The 22,363-nt window shown below is 41.6% G+C and overlaps 1 protein-coding gene across 4 annotated transcripts in view; it reads left to right on the top strand.

Moving 5' to 3' along the window:
• LOC110504507 (probable E3 ubiquitin-protein ligase MID2) overlaps positions 1 to 22,363 on the top strand; it is a 202,585-nt gene that overhangs the window by 126,984 nt on the left and 53,238 nt on the right. For 3 of the 4 annotated variants that reach the window (XM_036970547.1, XM_036970549.1, XM_036970548.1), the window contains one exon: positions 5,655 to 5,750. The exons of the other annotated variant lie outside the window; for it this stretch is intronic. In XM_036970547.1, the coding sequence (XP_036826442.1) occupies positions 5,655 to 5,750 (96 nt within the window). The remainder of the gene's footprint in view (positions 1 to 5,654; positions 5,751 to 22,363) is intronic. 4 annotated transcript variants of the gene reach the window in all.

Raw genomic sequence — 22,363 nt, forward strand, 5'->3', positions numbered from 1 at the left:
TATTGGGGACTATAACCTGTAGTTCAGATGGTTTATTGGGGACTGTAACCTGTAGTTCAGATTGTTCACTGGGGACTATAACCTGTAGTTCAGATGGTTCACTGGGGACTTTAACCTGTAGTTCAGATGGTTTATTGGGGACTATAACCTGTAGTTCAGATGGTTTATTGAGGGACTATAACCTGTAGTTCAGATGGTTCACTGGGGACTATAACCTGTAGTTTAGATGGTTCACTGGGGACTATAACCTGTAGTTCAGATGGTTCACTGGGGACTATAACCTGTAGTTCAGATGGTTCACTGGGGACTATAACCTGTAGTTCAGATGGTTCACTGGGGACTATAACCTGTAGTTCAGATGGTTTATTGGGGACTATAACCTGTAGTTCAGATGGTTTATTGGGGACTGTAACCTGTAGTTCAGATGGTTTATTGGGGACTATAACCTGTAGTTCAGATGGTTTATTGGGGACTATAACCTGTAGTTCAGATGGTTTATTGGGGACTATAACCTGTAGTTCAGATGGTTCACTGGGGACTATAACCTGTAGTTCAGATGGTTTATTGGGGACTGTAACCTGTAGTTCAGATGGTTTATTGGGGACTATAACCTGTAGTTCAGATGGTTTATTGGGGACTATAACCTGTAGTTCAGATGGTTTATTGAGGGACTATAACCTGTAGTTCAGATGGTTTATTGAGGGACTATAACCTGTAGTTCAGATGGTTCACTGGGGACTATAACCTGTAGTTCAGATGGTTCATTTGGGACTATAACCTGTAGTTCAGATGGTTTATTGGGGACTGTAACCTGTAGTTCAGATGGTTTATTGGGGACTATAACCTGTAGTTCAGATGGTTTATTGGGGACTATAACCTGTAGTTCAGATGGTTCACTGGGGACTATAACCTGTAGTTCAGATGGTTTATTGGTGACTATAACCTGTAGTTCAGATGGTTCACTGGGGACTATAACCTGTAGTTCAGATGGTTCACTGGGGACTATAACCTGTAGTTCAGATGGTTCACTGGGGACTATAACCTGTAGTTCAGATGGTTCACTGGGGACTATAACCTGTAGTTCAGATGGTTTATTGGGGACTATAACCTGTAGTTCAGATGGTTTATTGGGGACTGTAACCTGTAGTTCAGATGGTTTATTGGGGACTATAACCTGTAGTTCAGATGGTTTATTGGGGACTATAACCTGTAGTTCAGATGGTTCACTGGGGACTATAACCTGTAGTTCAGATGGTTTATTGGGGACTGTAACCTGTAGTTCAGATGGTTTATTGGGGACTATAACCTGTAGTTCAGATGGTTTATTGGGGACTATAACCTGTAGTTCAGATGGTTTATTGAGGGACTATAACCTGTAGTTCAGATGGTTTATTGAGGGACTATAACCTGTAGTTCAGATGGTTCACTGGGGACTATAACCTGTAGTTCAGATGGTTCATTTGGGACTATAACCTGTAGTTCAGATGGTTTATTGGGGACTGTAACCTGTAGTTCAGATGGTTTATTGGGGACTATAACCTGTAGTTCAGATGGTTTATTGGGGACTATAACCTGTAGTTCAGATGGTTCACTGGGGACTATAACCTGTAGTTCAGATGGTTTATTGGGGACTATAACCTGTAGTTCAGATGGTTTATTGGGGACTGTAACCTGTAGTTCAGATGGTTTATTGGGGACTATAACCTGTAGTTCAGATGGTTTATTGGGGACTATAACCTGTAGTTCAGATGGTTTATTGGGGACTATAACCTGTAGTTCAGATGGTTTATTGGGGACTATAACCTGTAGTTCAGATGGTTTATTGGGGACTGTAACCTGTAGTTCAGATGGTTTATTGGGGACTATAACCTGTAGTTCAGATGGTTTATTGGGTACTGTAACCTGTAGTTCAGATGGTTTATTGGGGACTGTAACCTGTAGTTCAGATGGTTTATTGAGGACTATAACCTGTAGTTCAGATGGTTTATTGGGGACTATAACCTGTAGTTCAGATGGTTTATTGGGGACTATAACCTGTAGTTCAGATGGTTTATTGGGGACTGTAACCTGTAGTTCAGATGGTTTATTGGGGACTATAACCTGTAGTTCAGATGGTTTATTGAGGGACTATAACCTGTAGTTCAGACGGTTTATTGAGGGACTATAACCTGTAGTTCAGATGGTTTATTGGGGACTATAACCTGTAGTTCAGACGGTTTATTGAGGGACTATAACCTGTAGTTCAGATGGTTTATTGGGGACTGTAACCTGTAGTTCAGATGGTTTATTGGGGACTGTAACCTGTAGTTCAAATGGTTTATTGGGGGACTGTAACCTGTAGTTCAGATGGTTTATTGGGGACTATAACCTGTAGTTCAGATGGTTTATTGGGGACTGTAACCTGTAGTTCAAATGGTTTATTGGGGGACTGTAACCTGTAGTTCAGATGGTTTATTGGGGACTGTAACCTGTAGTTCAGATGGTTTATTGGGGGACTGTAACCTGTAGTTCAGATGGTTTATTGGGGACTATAACCTGTAGTTCAGATGGTTTATTGGGGACTATAACCTGTAGTTCAGATGGTTTATTGGGGACTATAACCTGTAGTTCAGATGGTTTATTGAGGGACTGTAACCTGTAGTTCAGATGGTTTATTGGGGACTATAACCTGTAGTTCAGATGGTTTATTGGGGACTATAACCTGTAGTTCAGATGGTTTATTGGGGACTATAACCTGTAGTTCAGATGGTTTATTGGGGACTATAACCTGTAGTTCAGATGGTTTACTGGGGACTATAACCTGTAGTTCAGATGGTTTATTGAGGGACTGTAACCTGTAGTTCAGATGGTTTATTGGGGACTATAACCTGTAGTTCAGATGGTTTATTGAGGGACTGTAACCTGTAGTTCAGATGGTTTATTGGGGACTATAACCTGTAGTTCAGATGGTTTATTGGGGACTATAACCTGTAGTTCAGATGGTTTATTGAGGGACTATAACCTGTAGTTCAGATGGTTTATTGGGGACTGTAACCTGTAGTTCAGATGGTTTATTGGGGACTATAACCTGTAGTTCAGATGGTTTATTGGGGACTATAACCTGTAGTTCAGATGGTTTATTGAGGGACTATAACCTGTAGTTCAGATGGTTTATTGAGGGACTATAACCTGTAGTTCAGATGGTTCACTGGGGACTATAACCTGTAGTTCAGATGGTTCATTTGGGACTATAACCTGTAGTTCAGATGGTTTATTGGGGACTGTAACCTGTAGTTCAGATGGTTTATTGGGGACTATAACCTGTAGTTCAGATGGTTTATTGGGGACTATAACCTGTAGTTCAGATGGTTCACTGGGGACTATAACCTGTAGTTCAGATGGTTTATTGGGGACTATAACCTGTAGTTCAGATGGTTCACTGGGGACTATAACCTGTAGTTCAGATGGTTCACTGGGGACTATAACCTGTAGTTCAGATGGTTCACTGGGGACTATAACCTGTAGTTCAGATGGTTCACTGGGGACTATAACCTGTAGTTCAGATGGTTTATTGGGGACTATAACCTGTAGTTCAGATGGTTTATTGGGGACTGTAACCTGTAGTTCAGATGGTTTATTGGGGACTATAACCTGTAGTTCAGATGGTTTATTGGGGACTATAACCTGTAGTTCAGATGGTTTATTGGGGACTATAACCTGTAGTTCAGATGGTTCACTGGGGACTATAACCTGTAGTTCAGATGGTTTATTGGGGACTGTAACCTGTAGTTCAGATGGTTTATTGGGGACTATAACCTGTAGTTCAGATGGTTTATTGGGGACTATAACCTGTAGTTCAGATGGTTTATTGAGGGACTATAACCTGTAGTTCAGATGGTTTATTGAGGGACTATAACCTGTAGTTCAGATGGTTCACTGGGGACTATAACCTGTAGTTCAGATGGTTCATTTGGGACTATAACCTGTAGTTCAGATGGTTTATTGGGGACTGTAACCTGTAGTTCAGATGGTTTATTGGGGACTATAACCTGTAGTTCAGATGGTTTATTGGGGACTATAACCTGTAGTTCAGATGGTTCACTGGGGACTATAACCTGTAGTTCAGATGGTTTATTGGGGACTATAACCTGTAGTTCAGATGGTTTATTGGGGACTGTAACCTGTAGTTCAGATGGTTTATTGGGGACTATAACCTGTAGTTCAGATGGTTTATTGGGGACTATAACCTGTAGTTCAGATGGTTTATTGGGGACTATAACCTGTAGTTCAGATGGTTTATTGGGGACTATAACCTGTAGTTCAGATGGTTTATTGGGGACTGTAACCTGTAGTTCAGATGGTTTATTGGGGACTATAACCTGTAGTTCAGATGGTTTATTGGGTACTGTAACCTGTAGTTCAGATGGTTTATTGGGGACTGTAACCTGTAGTTCAGATGGTTTATTGAGGACTATAACCTGTAGTTCAGATGGTTTATTGGGGACTATAACCTGTAGTTCAGATGGTTTATTGGGGACTATAACCTGTAGTTCAGATGGTTTATTGGGGACTGTAACCTGTAGTTCAGATGGTTTATTGGGGACTATAACCTGTAGTTCAGATGGTTTATTGAGGGACTATAACCTGTAGTTCAGACGGTTTATTGAGGGACTATAACCTGTAGTTCAGATGGTTTATTGGGGACTATAACCTGTAGTTCAGACGGTTTATTGAGGGACTATAACCTGTAGTTCAGATGGTTTATTGGGGACTGTAACCTGTAGTTCAGATGGTTTATTGGGGACTGTAACCTGTAGTTCAAATGGTTTATTGGGGGACTGTAACCTGTAGTTCAGATGGTTTATTGGGGACTATAACCTGTAGTTCAGATGGTTTATTGGGGACTGTAACCTGTAGTTCAAATGGTTTATTGGGGGACTGTAACCTGTAGTTCAGATGGTTTATTGGGGACTGTAACCTGTAGTTCAGATGGTTTATTGGGGGACTGTAACCTGTAGTTCAGATGGTTTATTGGGGACTATAACCTGTAGTTCAGATGGTTTATTGGGGACTATAACCTGTAGTTCAGATGGTTTATTGGGGACTATAACCTGTAGTTCAGATGGTTTATTGAGGGACTGTAACCTGTAGTTCAGATGGTTTATTGGGGACTATAACCTGTAGTTCAGATGGTTTATTGGGGACTATAACCTGTAGTTCAGATGGTTTATTGGGGACTATAACCTGTAGTTCAGATGGTTTATTGGGGACTATAACCTGTAGTTCAGATGGTTTACTGGGGACTATAACCTGTAGTTCAGATGGTTTATTGAGGGACTGTAACCTGTAGTTCAGATGGTTTATTGGGGACTATAACCTGTAGTTCAGATGGTTTATTGAGGGACTGTAACCTGTAGTTCAGATGGTTTATTGGGGACTATAACCTGTAGTTCAGATGGTTTATTGGGGACTGTAACCTGTAGTTCAGATGGAAATGTAGAGAAATAATGTCCGATGTTCAGTGGTCAGAGACAATAGGATGGGCATCCACTGCACATGGCCAACGTTCCTGTTAGTGTGTTTTCCTCCTTTCGAGCAAAGGTGCATTTGGGTATTTCTTCCGGGTACCCTTCTTTTATATCTCACTGGCCTGTTCCTCTGCCTGTCCCAAACAGCAAACCCTGGAGAACAACCTCACCAACCTGGTGAAGAGAAACAGTGAGCTGGAGAACCAGATGGCCAAACTCATCCAGATCTGTCAGCAGGTTGAGGTGAGTCGAGGGCTGTTTCTGTGACCGTGTTACCATGACCACAGTCAAATTCCATGTGACCGTGTTACCATGACCACAGTCAAATTCCATGTGACCGTGTTACCATGACCACAGTCAAATTCCATGTGACCGTGTTACCATGACCACAGTCAAATTCCATGTGACCGTGTTACCATGACCACAGTAAAACTCCATGTGACCGTGTTACCATGACCACAGTAAAACTCCATGTGACCGTGTTACCATGACCACAGTAAAACTCCATGTGACCGTGTTACCATGACCACAGTCAAATTCCATGTGACCGTGTTACCATGACCACAGTAAAACTCCATGTGACCGTGTTACCATGACCACAGTCAAATTCCATGTGACCGTGTTACCATGACCACAGTCAAATTCCATGTGACCGTGTTACCATGACCACAGTAAAACTCCATGTGACGTGTTACCATGACCACAGTAAAACTCCATGTGACCGTGTTACCATGACCGCAGTCAAACTCCATGTGACTGTGTTACCATGACCGCAGTCAAACTCCATGTGACCGTGTTACCATGACCGCAGTCAAATTCCATGTGACCGTGTTACCATGACCACAGTCAAACTCCATGTGACGTGTTACCATGACCACAGTAAAACTCCATGTGACCATGTTACCATGACCGCAGTCAAACTCCATGTGACTGTGTTACCATGACCGCAGTCAAACTCCATGTGACCGTGTTACCATGACCGCAGTCAAATTCCATGTGACCGTGTTACCATGACCACAGTAAAACTCCATGTGACGTGTTACCATGACCACCGTAAAACTCCATGTGACCATGTTACCATGACCGCAGTCAAACTCCATGTGACTGTGTTACCATGACCACAGTAAAACTCCATGTGACCGTGTTACCATGACCAAAGTCAAATTCCATGTGACCGTGTTACCATGACCACAGTAAAACTCCATGTGACCATGTTACCATGACCGCAGTCAAACTCCATGTGACTGTGTTACCATGACCGCAGTCAAACTCCATGTGACCGTGTTACCATGACCGCAGTCAAATTCCATGTGACCGTGTTACCATGACCACAGTAAAACTCCATGTGACGTGTTACCATGACCACAGTAAAACTCCATGTGACCATGTTACCATGACCGCAGTCAAACTCCATGTGACTGTGTTACCATGACCACAGTAAAACTCCATGTGACCGTGTTACCATGACCAAAGTCAAATTCCATGTGACCGTGTTACCATGACCACAGTCAAATTCCATGTGACCGTTCGAGTCACGGTTATCTCCTCTTACGCATTCTGGACATGCTTTGGTATTAACCAACTCGCTAGCTAATGGTCTGGTACTCAGGCCTCTATTGTCCCTCCATCAGGTCCTAATGGTCTGGTACTCAGGCCTCTATTGTCCCTCCATCAGGTCCTAATGGTCTGGTACTCAGGCCTCTATTGTCCCTCCATCAGGTCCTAATGGTCTGGTACTCACTCAGGGCTCTATTGTCCCTCCATCAGGTCCTAATGGTCTGGTACTCATGCCTCTATTGTCCCTCCATCAGGTCCTAATGGTCTGGTACTCAGGGCTCTATTGTCCCTCCATCAGGTTACTAATGGTCTGGTACTCAGGGCTCTATTGTCCCTCCGTCAGGTCGTAATGGACTGGTACCCAGAGCTCTATTGTCCCTCCATCAGGTCCTAATGGCCTGGTACCGAGAGCTCTATTGTCCCTCTAACCGCTCTGACATCAATGCAAATGATTATTGGAGGACCCAAAAAAGCCGATACCGATTAATCGGACAATTTTTTAAAATGTATTTATTTATTTGTAATAATGACAATTACAACATTACTGAATTAACACTTTTATTTTAACTTAATATAATACATCAATAAAATCTATTTAGCCTCAAATAAATAATGAAACGTTAAATTTGGTTTAAATAATGCAAAAACAAAGTATTTTAGGAGAAAGTAAAAGTGCAATATGTGCCATGTAAGAAAGCTAACATTTCAGTTCCTTGCTCAGAACATGAGAACATATGAAAGCTGGTGATTCCTTTTAACATGAGTCTTCAATATTCCCAGGTAAGAAGTTTTAGGTTGTAGTTATTATAGGAATTATATAACTATTTCTCTCTATATCATTTGTATTTCATATACCTTTGACTATTGGATGTTCTTATAGGCACTTTAGTATTGCCAGTGTAACAGTATAGCTTCCGTCCCTCTCCTCGCCCCTACCTGGGCTCGAACCAGGAACACATCGACAACAGTCACCCTCAAAGCATCGTTATCCATCGCTCCACAAAAGCCGCGGCCCTTGCAGAGCAAGGGGAACTACTACTTCAAGGTCTCAGAGCAAGTGACGTCACCGATTGAAACGCCACTAGCGCGCACCACCGCTAACTAGCTAGCCATTTCACATCGGTTACACCAGCCTCATCTCGGGAGTTGATAGGCTTGAAGTCATAAACAGCGCAATGCTTGAAGCACAGCGCGAAAGTGCTGTTTGGATGAATGCTTACGAGCCTGCTGCTGCCTACCAACGCTCAGTCGGACTGCTCTGTCAAATATCAAATCATAGACTTAATTATAACATAATAACTCAAAGAAATACGAAGGCTCCTGAAACAGTGGTTGATGCGTGGAATGAAATAAACACAGACATTTATGAAATCTTGTGTGAAAGCAGAGTTTTTAATGGTTGCCACTGAATAGAGAAGTATCTATCTATCAGAGTAGCATAATATGTGTATATAATACTAATACGTTTATTTCCCAGACTAGCTTAATATGTGTATATAATACTAATACGTTTATTTCCCAGACTAGCTTAATATGTGTATATAATACTAATATGTTTATTTCCCAGACTAGCTTAATATGTGTATATAATACTAATATGTTTATTTCCCAGACTAGCTTAATATGTGTATATAATACTAATATGTTTATTTCCCAGACTAGCTTAAAATGTGTATATAATACTAATATGTTTATTTCCCAGACTAGCTTAAAATGTGTATATAATACTAATATGTTTATTTCCCAGACTAGCTTAATATGTGTATATAATACTAATACGTTTATTTCCCAGACTAGCTTAATATGTGTATATAATACTAATACGTTTATTTCCCAGAGTAGCTTAATATGTGTAAATAATACTAATATGTTTATTTCCCAGACTAGCTTAATATGTGTATATAATACTAATACGTTTATTTCCCAGACTAGCTTAATATGTGTATATAATACTAATATGTTTATTTCCCAGACTAGCTTAATATGTGTAAATAATACTAATATGTTTATTTCCCAGACTAGCTTAATATGTGTATATAATACTAATATGTTTATTTCCCAGACTAGCTTAATATGTGTAAATAATACTAATATGTTTATTTCCCAGACTAGCTTAATATGTGTATATAATACTAATATGTTTATTTCCCAGACTAGCTTAATATGTGTATATAATACTAATATGTTTATTTCCCAGACTAGCTTAATATGTGTATATAATACTAATATGTTTATTTCCCAGACTAGCTTTAAATGTGTATATAATACTAATATGTTTATTTCCCAGACTAGCTTAATATGTGTATATAATACTAATACGTTTGTAGGTGCTTATCTGGCATGATTGAAAAAACGAACACGCCTCCATTCGAGTGCATACGGGAGACATGTCATTTTTCCCCTGCCCCTGTTCCTGCCTATTTGATAATGGACCATTATACTTTAAATCTAAACTAATTTGACATATTAGCAAAGATAAGATTTAAATAGAGCATTGTCTGATGGGGTGTGCGTCGTGCCTAAGAACAGCCCTTAGCCGTGGTATATTGGCCAAATACCACACCTCCTCGGGCCTTATTGGTTAATTATATTCTTCTTACTATAAAATCATATCTTATAAGATAATGGCACAGGAATTATAAGCATATATTGTCTGCTAAATGAACAAGTCTACAGCCGATGGCACAGAGCATAGCCAGATAACATACAGTGGACCAACTCATACTCTGTTCTTCTGAAATTCATTTTCTTCCTATCATAATGTTTCTTTAGACCTGAATAAAATAAATAATGGATTTATTGTGATGGTGAATATTAAATAGATGTATTATGCTTTTTTTTTTTGAATATTGAATGCTGTTCCAAATGCGTCTTTTATGCGTGGAGGCTTTGAGATGCTAAACGTGTTTATGTTAATTCATGGTCAACCGGCATGCATTTGTATGACAGTAACTGTCTGACAAAATGTCATCACCTTCACAACCCTAGGTGATTATCTCAGTCAGATCTGTCAAAAAGTAGAGGTGATTATCTCAGTCAGATCTGTCAACAGGTGAAGGTGATTATCTCAGTCAGATCTGTCAACAGGTAGAGGTGATTATCTCAGTCAGATCTGTCAACAGGTAGAGGTGATTATCTCAGTCAGATCTGTCAACAGGTGAAGGTGATTATCTCAGTCAGATCTGTCAACAGGTGAAGGTGATTATCTCAGTCAGATCTGTCAACAGGTGAAGGTGATTATCTCAGTCAGATCTGTCAAAAAGTAGAGGTGATTATCTCAGTCAGATCTGTCAACAGGTGAAGGTGATTATCTCAGTCAGATCTGTCAAAAAGTAGAGGTGATTATCTCAGTCAGATCTGTCAACAGGTGAAGGTGATTATCTCAGTCAGATCTGTCAAAAAGTAGAGGTGATTATCTGTCAGATCTGTCAAAAAGTAGAGGTGATTATCTCAGTCAGATCTATCAACAGGTGAAGGTGATTATCTCAGTCAGATCTGTCAACAGGTAGAGGTGATTATCTCAGTCAGATCTGTCAACAGGTAGAGGTGATTATCTCAGTCAGATCTGTCAACAGGTAAAGGTGCTTATCTCAGTTAGATCTGTCAACAGGTAGAGGTGCTTATCTCAGTCAGATCTGTCAACAGGTAAAGGTGATTATCTCAGTCAGATCTGTCAACAGGTAGAGGTGATTATCTCAGTCAGATCTGTCAACAGGTGAAGGTGATTATCTCAGTCAGATCTGTCAACAGGTAGAGGTGATTATCTCAGTCAGCTCTGTCAATAGGTAGAGGTAATTATCTCAGTCAGATCTGTCAACAGGTAAAGGTGATTATCTCAGTCAGATCTGTCAACAGGTAGAGGTGATTATCTCAGTTAGATCTGTCAACAGGTAGAGGTGCTTATCTCAGTCAGATCTGTCAACAGGTAAAGGTGATTATCTCAGTCAGATCTGTCAACAGGTAGAGGTGATTATCTCAGTCAGATCTGTCAACAGGTGAAGGTGATTATCTTAGTCAGATCTGTCAACAGGTAGAGGTGATTATCTCAGTCAGCTCTGTCAATAGGTAGAGGTAATTATCTCAGTCAGATCTGTCAACAGGTAAAGGTGATTATCTCAGTCATATCTGTCAACAGGTAGAGGTGATTATCTCAGTCAGATCTGTCAACAGGTAGAGGTGATTATCTCAGTTAGATCTGTCAACAGGTAGAGGTGCTTATCTCAGTCAGATCTGTCAACAGGTAGAGGTGAGTCAGTCAGTCAGATCTGTCAACAGGTAGAGGTGATTATCTCAGTCAGATCTGTCAACAGGTAGAGGTGGTTATCTCAGTCAGATCTGTCAACAGGTAGAGGTGATTATCTCAGTCAGATCTGTCAACAGGTAGAGGTGATTATCTCAGTCATATCTGTCAACAGGTGAAGGTGATTATCTCAGTCAGATCTGTCAACAGGTAGAGGTGATTATCTCAGTCAGATCTGTCAACAGGTGGTAAATATTACAAAAATTCCCTGGGTTTGCAGATGGCTCTGGAACCAAAACAATGAAGTCCTTGATCTCATTCCAGTCAGATTCCACTGTTACATCAGGTTGACATTACATTATTTAATATGCCTTGCTTATTCCCTCTTACAGTGCTGACATTCCCCCAATTGCAAAATTTCACATCAGAGATACTGCTGGTAGGCATCTGAATGCAATGCATTGTGGGGAATCCTCCAACTGGGAAACAGTATTAAACTTTGGTGTATCTGCTGATGTCTCTGTCTCTAAGTGTATACTGTGGTGGTAAATCTGTAATTAACCGTTAGAGTCAGAGATACAGGAGTGAGTAAATACTGATGACTAAAGTCAAATGGTGTCCATGAGAGAAAAACCCTCCATTTTACATTGGACAGAAACTCAATGTACAAATCTCTATCTCTGCATGGGTTCAACCAATGAGGAGGGACAGTGTCCGGCTAAGCATCAAGGATAGAGCCAGCCACGGTTCAGGGTGGTGGGTGGGAGGGGGGGGGGCTGTATAATCAATCGAGGGATATTGGTTTGTTAATGACATCTCAGGCTTCTAGTGTAGTGATACTGCCAGCTGTCCAATATTTACCATCTCAGGCTTCTAGAGTAGTGATGCTGTCCAATATTTACCATCTCAGGCTTCTAGAGTAGTGATGCTGTCCAATATTTACCATCTCAGGCTTCTAGAGTAGTGATGCTGTCCAATATTTACCATCTCAGGCTTCTAGAGTAGTGATGCTGTCCAATATTTACCATCTCAGGCTTCTAGAGTAGTGATGCTGTCCAATATTTACCATCTCAGGCTTCTAGAGTAGTGATGCTGTCCAATATTTACCATCTCAGGCTTCTAGAGTAGTGATGCTGTCCAATATTTACCATCTCAGGCTTCTAGAGTAGTGATGCTGTCCAATATTTACCATCTCAGGCTTCTAGAGTAGTGATGCTGTCCAATATTTACCATCTCAGGCTTCTAGAGTAGTGATGCTGTCCAATATTTACCATCTCAGGCTTCTAGAGTAGTGATACTGTCCAATATTTACCATCTCAGGCTTCTAGAGTAGTGATGCTGTCCAATATTTACCATCTCAGGCTTCTAGAGTAGTGATGCTGTCCAATATTTACCGTCTCAGGCTTCTAGAGTAGTGATGCTGTCCAATATTTACCGTCTCAGGCTTCTAGAGTAGTGATGCTGTCCAATATTTACCATCTCAGGCTTCTAGAGTAGTGATGCTGTCCAATATTTACCGTCTCAGGCTTCTAGAGTAGTGATGCTGTCCAATATTTACCGTCTCAGGCTTCTAGAGTAGTGATGCTGTCCAATATTTACCATCTCAGGCTTCTAGAGTAGTGATGCTGTCCAATATTTACCGTCTCAGGCTTCTAGAGTAGTGATGCTGTCCAATATTTACCGTCTCAGGCTTCTAGAGTAGTGATGCTGCCAGCTGTCCAATATTTACCTCCTGAGTCTGAGGATGTGACCCAAATGGCACCCTGTTCCCTATAGAGTGCACTACTTTTGACCAGAATGGCACCCTATTCCCTATATAGTGCACTACTTTTGACCAGGGCCCATAGGTAATAGGGCTGCCATTCAGTAATCTCAGAACTATTGAGAACCACACACTGAAATTATGCCTTTCCTTTGGACCTTGACTCTTAGAAAAGCCAGATGTTCTACCTCAAGACCGGAGAAAAAAAATGACATTCAAACGTTGTCGTGAGATCCTCTCCGTGCTTTCATACAGTAACCTTCCAGAAATGACCATCATCGTCACGCCTGGAAGAGGAGGAAGTTCTAGGACAACTGCTTGACCCCGAGTCTGACAAAATGGCCGCTGCGCTGCAGCTTATCGCAAGGCAAGGTTATTTCATCGTCATGAGATCTTCTCTGTACAGTCCACCCAGATCCCGAAGGTACAGTGTTATACAGAGCCGTGAGTGAGCCGGATCTCCCTTCCATCGGTTAAAGGTTAAGTGAAAAGCAAAACCAGGTTTAAAAAAAAAAAAACTAATGATGGTAACACCTCAACGCCTCTGTTTACAATGACCTACTGGTTGGGTGTATGTGTTGACATACATGTGGAACTGATAGATACACACACACACACACACACACACACACACACACACTCACACACACACACACACACACACACACTGCGTGTTAATGTTTTTTTTTAACTTATTTCAACATAAAAAACTATTTTGTCTGTAATGTATTTTTCGTTACGAGTCAGCCGCTCCAGTAAGACTAGCTGTCTCCATTGGCGTCGGCTAATGGGAATCCTAATAAATAAAATCAAAATAACCTTTTAAGAGGTGACAGCGATTATAACTAAAAACAAAATGTTTTTAAAGGAGTTACTGTTACCTTAGAAACAACTATTAGTATTTTTAAAAAAACTGTCACCATGAGAGACTTCACCTCACCTTGTTATAAAGAATGTTGTTATTTCAGCACTCCAGCTTTGGAGTACATCAAAGGTCTTGGAGTACATCAGGGTCTTGGAGTACATCAGGGTCTTGGAGTACATCAAAGGTCTTGGAGTACATCAGGGTCTTGGAGTACATCAGGGTCTTGGAGTACATCAGGGTCTTGGAGTACATCAGGGTCTTGGAGTACATCAGGGTCTTGGAGTACATCAACGAACTGCAAGCTTTGGAGTACATCAACGAACTGCAAGCTTTGGAGTACATCAAAGGTATTGGAGTACATCAGGGTCTTGGAGTACATCAGGGTCTTGGAGTACATCAAAGGTCTTGGAGTACATCAGGGTCTTGGAGTACATCAAAGGTCTTGGAGTACATCAGGGTCTTGGAGTACATCAAAGGTCTTGGAGTACATCAAGGTTTTGGAGTACATCAGGGTCTTGGAGTACATCAAAGGTCTTGGAGTACATCAAGGTTTTGGAGTACATCAGGGTCTTGGAGTACATCAAAGGCCTTGGAGTACATCAGGGTCTTGGAGTACATCAGTGTCTTGGAGTACGTCAGGGTCTTGGAGTACATCAGGGTCTTGGAGTACATCAGTGTCTTGGAGTACATCAGGGTCTTGGAGTACATCAGTGTCTTGGAGTACATCAGGGTCTTGGAGTACATCAGTGTCTTGGAGTACGTCAGGGTCTTGGAGTACATCAAAGGTCTTGGAGTACATCAAAGAACTGCAAGTGGCTGCAGGTTATCAGTCCTCACCTGTCTGTTGAGGAGTTATTTATCTCCCGGCCTGTTCCCAACGAGATCTTTCATTTCAGCTATATTCTCTCCCAGTCTGTTCCCAGTGAAGTCTTTAAATTGAAGGGTTGGTGATTTAAGTAGAGGGAGACAGGGTCACCTGTTACAGATATATAGATCACTAGTCAGAGGGAGACAGGGTCACCTATACAGATATATAGATCACTAGTCAGAGGGAGACAGGGTCACCTATACAGAGATATAGATCACTAGTCAGAGGGAGACAGGGTCACCTATACAGAGATATAGGTCACTAGTGAGGAAGGATCTCTGTGTTATGGAGACCTACAGTTTAGCTGTTCATTCAGAGCATCAGATTAAATTATAGAGGAAACTGTCCATAAAAAGTGTTTGTCTTCCCTCCACTTCCCCCGTGTCTCCCAACTGGTGTCCTTCTCCTCTGCCCACATACAGATATGGCTCAGCAGCAATCTGTTCCTCTTGTATTCATAATTAATGAGTTAGCTATGCGACCGACTTGGCCGTGAAGAGAACGTGTTAAAACAAACTGTTAAAAGCTCATTATCAATGTAAAAAATGAATTGACTTATGGATGCTAGTTGCTAGCTATTCTCTGGTGTGATGTTTGTGTGAAACGCTTGGTTATTCTGAAGAGAAGCATAGTATACCTTGTTTTGGGTAATGCTAAGGCACTACGCTAATGAAAATAGGGTGTCTGTGTGTGTGTGTGAGTGTGTGTGTGTGTGTGTGTGTGTGTGTGTGTGTGTGTGTGTGTGTGTGTGTGTGTGTGTGTGTGTGTGTGTGTGTGTGTGTCTGTGTGTCTGTGTGTCTGTGTGTGTCTGTGTGTGTCTGTCTGTGTGTGTCTGTGTGTGTGTGTTTCTGTTTCTTCCCAGAAGCCTCCCTGCTAGGAGGAGATAGGAGAGTGCTTTGTATCTGTTCTGTAACACTTCATGCAGGGAGAAAGGAGGGAGAAACACAGCTCACTAATAATGCATCACAACAACAGAGGGCTGACTGGCTGCATGGGGCTCTATACAGTTCTGGTGTGACCTGGATTTTTCTGTTGTTGCTGCGTTGCATACAGTTATCTCTCTCTCCAAGATGATATGATCAAAACCAGGACTGTGAATCTGCCGGTGGGTTCTATAGTAACGGCATAGCAACGCTGCCTTCAGCTATATCTGCCTTCAACTATATCTGCCTTCAGCTATATCTGTTTTCAGCTATATCTGCCTTCAACTATATCTGCCTTCAACTATATCTGTCTTCAACTATATATGCCTTCAGCTATATCTGTCTTCAACTATATCTGTCTTTATCTGCCTTCAACTATATCTGTCTTCAGCTATATCTGCCTTCAGCTATATCTGCCTTCAGCTATATCTGCCTTCAACTATATCTGCCTTCAGCTATATCTGCCTTCAACTATATCTGCCTTCAACTATATCTGTCTTCAGCTATATCTGCCTTCAGCTATATCTGCCTTCAACTATATCTGCCTTCAGCTATATCTGCCTTCAGCTATATCTGCCTTCAGCTATATCTGCCTTCAACTATATCTGCCTTCAGCTATATCTGCCTTCAGCTATATCTGCCTTCAACTATATCTGCCTTCAGCTATATCTGCCTTCAACTATATCTGCCTTCATCTATATCTGCCTTCAGCTATATCTGCCTTCAACTATATCTGCCTTCAACTATATCTGCCTTCAGCTATATCTGCCTTCAACTATATCTGGCTTCAGCTATATCTGCCTTCAGCTATATCTGCCTTCAGCTATATCTGGCTTCAGCTTTATCTGCCTTCAACTATATCTGCCTTCAGCTATATCTGTCTTCAGCTATATCTGTCTTCAGCTATATCTGTCTTCAGCTATATCTGCCTTCAACTATATCTGCCTTCAGGTATAGTTTGACAGATACCCTCATTTATAAGCTGATGAGTGTTTTTCTCCAGAGCTGTTTATTTTCTCCGTTTTTTTTCTTTAACAATAGTTTGAATGTATCTTGGTTTTGTCTGTGTGTTTAGCTTAGATTGTGTTAGTAGTATAATCGACTTGGTGATGTGTACAGTACGCTGGGTGTTTAGTTGACATATGCCACAGCCATCCATATTTTAACAGATCTCATTGGTCTTTTTGCTGGGGAGTGCAGGACAGGACAGGGAGGTCTCTAGTGACTTGTGGATGTGCACTTAGCCACTTTCTATATTCTGAATCCTGTTTAATCTGTCAGGCTGGAGGAGAGACCAGCACTAATCACTGCTGTGACAAACATCACCCTCTCACCATGAATCCTTCACTCCTCTTCGGCTCCTCCCCGTTCTGCTCGCGTTAAAAGGCCCAGTCCGCAATTTAAAAAACAACTAAACAAAACAGCAGCTCCCCCACTTATTTTCTTGCTATATAAATCAATTGGTATACATCATTGATTTAAATGATCAAGAACGGCTTTAAATAATCACAGAGTGGGCATTTAAAAGAACCCAGGCCCTCATTCTGTTATCTGGGGTTGCGTGCTGTTTCCTTTGTACTCTCTTTCACCTTTTATATAGCAGTCTTTCAGCACTTCACACAACACAGTGGGTTACCAGGTGTGTCCCCCCCCTCCCCCTCTGTCTCCCTGTGTGTGAGTAGATATCAGTGTTTTCACTGAGACGTGTTGCTACTGCTGTTGTGGTTTAATGAGAGAGCTGAGATCATCAATAAAACATGATACGCCCCAGCCAGCGGGTGTGTGTGTGTGTGTGTGTGTGTGTGTGTGTGTGTGTGTGTGTGTGTGTGTGTGTGTGTGTGTGTGTGTGTGTGTGTGTGTGTGTGTGTGTGTGTGTGTGTGTGTGTGTGTGTGTGTGTGTGTGTGTGTGTGCGTGTGTGCGTGCGTGTTTGTATGTGTACATGCGCAATTGCAGGCATGTAAGAGAGAGAGTGTGTGTACATGCGTGTGTGTGTGTATGTGTTTGCGTGTGTGCGTGTTTGTATGTGTACATGCGCAATTGCAGGCATGTGTGAGAGAGAGAGAGAGAGAGAGAGAGAGTGTGTGTGTGTGTGTGTGTGTGTGTGTGTGTGTGTGTGTAGGCATATAAGAGAGAGACCTTGCTGGAGAAAATATGAGAGAACATGATGATAGAGATATAGAGTGATGAGAGGACAGACAGACAGACAGACGGGCGGGCGGACGGACGGGCGGGCGGGCGGGCGGGCGGGCGGGCGGGCGGGCGGGCAGACAGACAGGCAGACAGGCAAGCAGGCAGACCGACAGACAGTATTAGGCCCCCGACAACAACAAAAAATATTGATGACCGAAAGACGTCTGTTCTTTCGACCAATCGTTTGGTTGAAATTTTAAAACATTTTTAATAAAATCAACGATATATGCCACAAGAGAACGGGGGTTGTGGTAATGACTGGAGCGGAATCAGTGGAATGGTATGAAATACATCATACACATGGTTTCCATGGTTTCCATGTGTTTGATGACATTCCATTTGCTTCGTTCCAGACGTTATTATGAGCCGTCCTCCCCTCAGCAGCCTTCACTGATACATGCATTGAGCTTGTCTGATGCTTTAAGCACACTGTTTGAAGAAATAAGACACAAATGACTCAAGAGGGAGCCAGAGATCAAGATAACCAGAAGAGAAAAGCCTTACCCGGACCGGATCATCCTCGTCCTGCTCCTGCTGGCTTTCACACATTCTGCCGTTACTCTCCTGAAGTTGCCTGTAATAGGCTACACGAGGAGTCGGCAACTTTTCTCATGTTGAATGCCGATGTTTCTTACCATTTCTACCCGATCTGCGTGCCAGTTATGATTTTCATATGCACATTTCCGTGGAACAATTTAATTTAAATTTATAATAACGTTTTCAGTATTTTCAAAATCGTTTTCATGTGGTTAATCAAAATTCTATCCAAATCTAAAGGAAAATGACACAAACCTAAAAAGTTACTTCTATTGTCATTACCAACTGTGTTTTTTTAATTTTAATTTTACCTTACTAGGCAATTCAGTTAAGAACAAATTCTTATTTTCAATGACGGCCTAGGAACAGTGGGTTAACTGCCTGTTCAGGGGCAGAACGACAGATTTGTACCTTGTCAGCTCGGGGATTCGAACTTGCAACCTTCCGGTTACTAGTCCAACGCTCTAACCACCTGCCGCCCCGTGTAAAGCCTATAAATAAAACAAAGCAGATAGAAAATATCCTGATAAAAATAAATATCCTATAAATCACATTGGCCACACATGGCCTGTCTGCACCCAACTTGAAACATTGTATCAACTATTAACTTTGATAAGGCTTGAATCTTTCACTAGCAAACTTGCAACATTGTATAAAATATTCTGCCAGTGAATTTGGGACAGACACAGCTGTGGGCTATTTGCGCAAGAGATAAGAAGTAATAAAGTAGGCCTAATTTATGATGTTTCCACTGGATCAGAGCCTGACATTTAACCTTGAGTGGTTATGGAAAGGAAGAGACCTGGAAAGATTGTCCAAATACATTGAGGAACTATTGTCATTCTCAATGGATGTAAAAACACACTTTGTTTGCTTGATGTTGGAGGTGAAGGAAACTATTACATTGAGAAGCTTCACAGCTCATTAGTGGTGGTATGTTAAGCCAATCAGAAATACTATCAGATCCCCAAATGGGCACATTTATATGTCTACATTTGCGAGCAGGCCAGGTAGCCTATAGGCCTACTTCTATGTGTAAATCAGGCAAGGTAGCCTATAGGCCTACTTCTATGTGTAAATCAGGCCAGGTAGCCTATAGTCCTACTTCTATGTGTAAATCAGGCCAGGTAGCCTATAGGCCTACTTCTATGTGTAAATCAGGCCAGGTAGCCTATAGGCCTACTTCTATGTGTACATCAGGCCAGGTAGCCTATATGCCTACTTCTATGTGTAAATCAGGCCAGGTAGCCTATAGTCCTGCTAATATGTGTAAATCAGGCCAGGTAGCCTGTAGACCTACTTATATGTGTAAATCAGGCCAGGTAGCCTATAGTCCTACTTCTATGTGTAAATCAGGCCAGGTAACCTATAGGCCTTCTTCTATGTGTAAATCAGGCCAGGTAACCTATAGGCCTACTTCTATGTGTAAATCAGGCCAGGTAGCCTATAGTCCTACATATATGTTTAAATCAGGCCAGGTAACCTATAGTCCTACTTCTATGTGTAATCAGGTGCACGTCCTTACTCCAACATTGATTGGAGAGCTCCAAACAAAAGACACTGACGAAAATGACAAAATTCATAAATGGAATGAAATAAATCAAAACTTGTTTCTCACAAGTGTAGCATAGGTTGTGCTCTCTGCAAACAATGTGTCTACTCCTACGATGAGAATGATAAAGACTGGAATAATAAAATATTGAATGCATTAACAGAAATTACTGTAACCAAACAAACATTGTAGATTAGAAATTATAGGAATTAACAGTAAATGTGCCACTGGTAATATAAATAATTGATATTGATATACACTAACAATCAAACGCAAACAATTCCCACAATGAAATTATGAAACAATGAATGTGCGCAAATTGGCAGGAGAGGGCACTTTCTGGAGAGAGAAGTGCATTGTGCATTTTAGCCACACTCCCCTTCTCCTTGACTGTGCTATCCCTGCAGCCTCCACAATGGATTAGTCTCAGTCTCCACAATGGATTAGACTCAGCCTCCACAATGGATTAGACTCAGCCTCCACAATGGACTAGACTCAGCCTCCGCAATGGATTAGTCTCAGCCTCCACAATGGATTAGACTCAGCCTCCACAATGGACTAGACTCAGCCTCCACAATGGATTAGACTCAGCCTCCACAATGGATTAGACTCAGCCTGCACAATGGACTAGACTCAGCCTCCGCAATGGACTAGACTCAGCCTCCACAATGGATTAGACTCAGCCTCCACAATGGATTAGACTCAGCCTCCACAATGGACTAGACTCATCCTCCACAATGGATTAGACTCAGCCTCCGCAATGGATTAGACTCAGCCTCCGCAATGGATTAGACTCAGCCTCCGCAATGGATTAGACTCAGCCTCCGCAATGGATTAGACTCAGCCTCCACAATGGATTAGACTCAGCCTCCACAATGGATTAGACTCAGCCTCCACAATGGACTAGACTCAGCCTCCACAATAGATTAGACTCAGCCTCCACAATGGATTAGACTCAGCCTCCACAATGGATTAGACTCAGCCTCCACAATGGATTAGACTCAGCCTCCGCAATGGATTAGACTCAGCCTCCACAATGGATTAGACTCAGCCTCCGCAATGGATTAGACTCAGCCTCCGCAATGGATTAGACTCAGCCTCCGCAATGGATTAGACTCATCCTCCACAATGGATTAGACTCAGCCTCCGCAATGGTTTAGACTCAGCCTCCACAATGGATTAGACTCAGCCTCCGCAATGGATTAGACTCAGCCTCCACAATGGATTAGACTCAGCCTCCACAATGGATTAGACTCAGCCTCCACAATGGATTAGACTCAGCCTCCACAATGGATTAGACTCAGCCTCTGGAATAAAGGTTGAGACTAAATTCAATTGATTGGACATGATTTGGAAAGGCACACACCTGTCTATATAAGGTCCCACAGTTGACAGTGGATGTCAGAACAAAAACCAAGCCATGATGTCGAAGGAATTGTACGAGCTCTGAGACAGGAATGCTCCCCATCCAACCTGACAGAGCTTGAGAGGATCTGCAGAGAAGAATGGAAATACAGGTGTGCCAAGCTTGTAGTGTCATACCCAAGAAGACTCCAGGCTGTAATCGCTGCCAAAGGTTGTTCAACAAAGTACTGACTAAAGAGTCTGAATACTTACAGTTGAAGTCAGAAGTTTACATACACCTTAGCCAAATACATTTACAGTTTTTCACAATTCCTGACATTTAATCCTAGTACAAATTCCCTGTTTTAGGTCAGTTAGGATCACCACTTTATTTTAAGAATGTGAAATGTCAGAATAGTAGAGAGAATTATTTATTTCAGCTTTTATTTATTTTGTCACATTCCAAGTGGGTCAGAACTTAACATACACTCGATTAGTATTTGGTAGCATTGCCTTTAAATTGTTTAACTTGGGTCAAACATTTCAGGTAGCCTTCCACAAGCTTCCATACACCTTAGCCAAATACATTTACAGTTTTTCACAATTCCTGACATTTAATCCTAGTACAAATTCCCTGTTTTAGGTCAGTTAGGATCACCACTTTATTTTAAGAATGTGAAATGTCAGAATAGTAGAGAGAATTATTTATTTCAGCTTTTATTTATTTTGTCACATTCCAAGTGGGTCAGAAGTTTACATACACTCAATTAGTATTTGGTAGCATTGCCTTTAAATTGTTTAACTTGGGTCAAACATTTCAGGTAGCCTTCCACAAGCTTCCCACAATAAGTTGGGTGAATTTTGGCCCACTCCTCCTGACAGAGCTGGTATAACTGAGTCAGGTTTGTAGGCCTCCTTGCTCGCACATGCTTTTTCAGTTCTGCTCACAAATGTTCTATAGGACTGAGGTCAGGGCTATGTGATGGCCACTCCAATACCTTGACTTTGTTGTCCTTA

The sequence above is a fragment of the Oncorhynchus mykiss genome, chromosome 31 (genome assembly GCF_013265735.2).
Source record: "Oncorhynchus mykiss isolate Arlee chromosome 31, USDA_OmykA_1.1, whole genome shotgun sequence".
In the NCBI taxonomy this organism is placed as follows: Eukaryota; Metazoa; Chordata; class Actinopteri; order Salmoniformes; family Salmonidae; genus Oncorhynchus; species Oncorhynchus mykiss.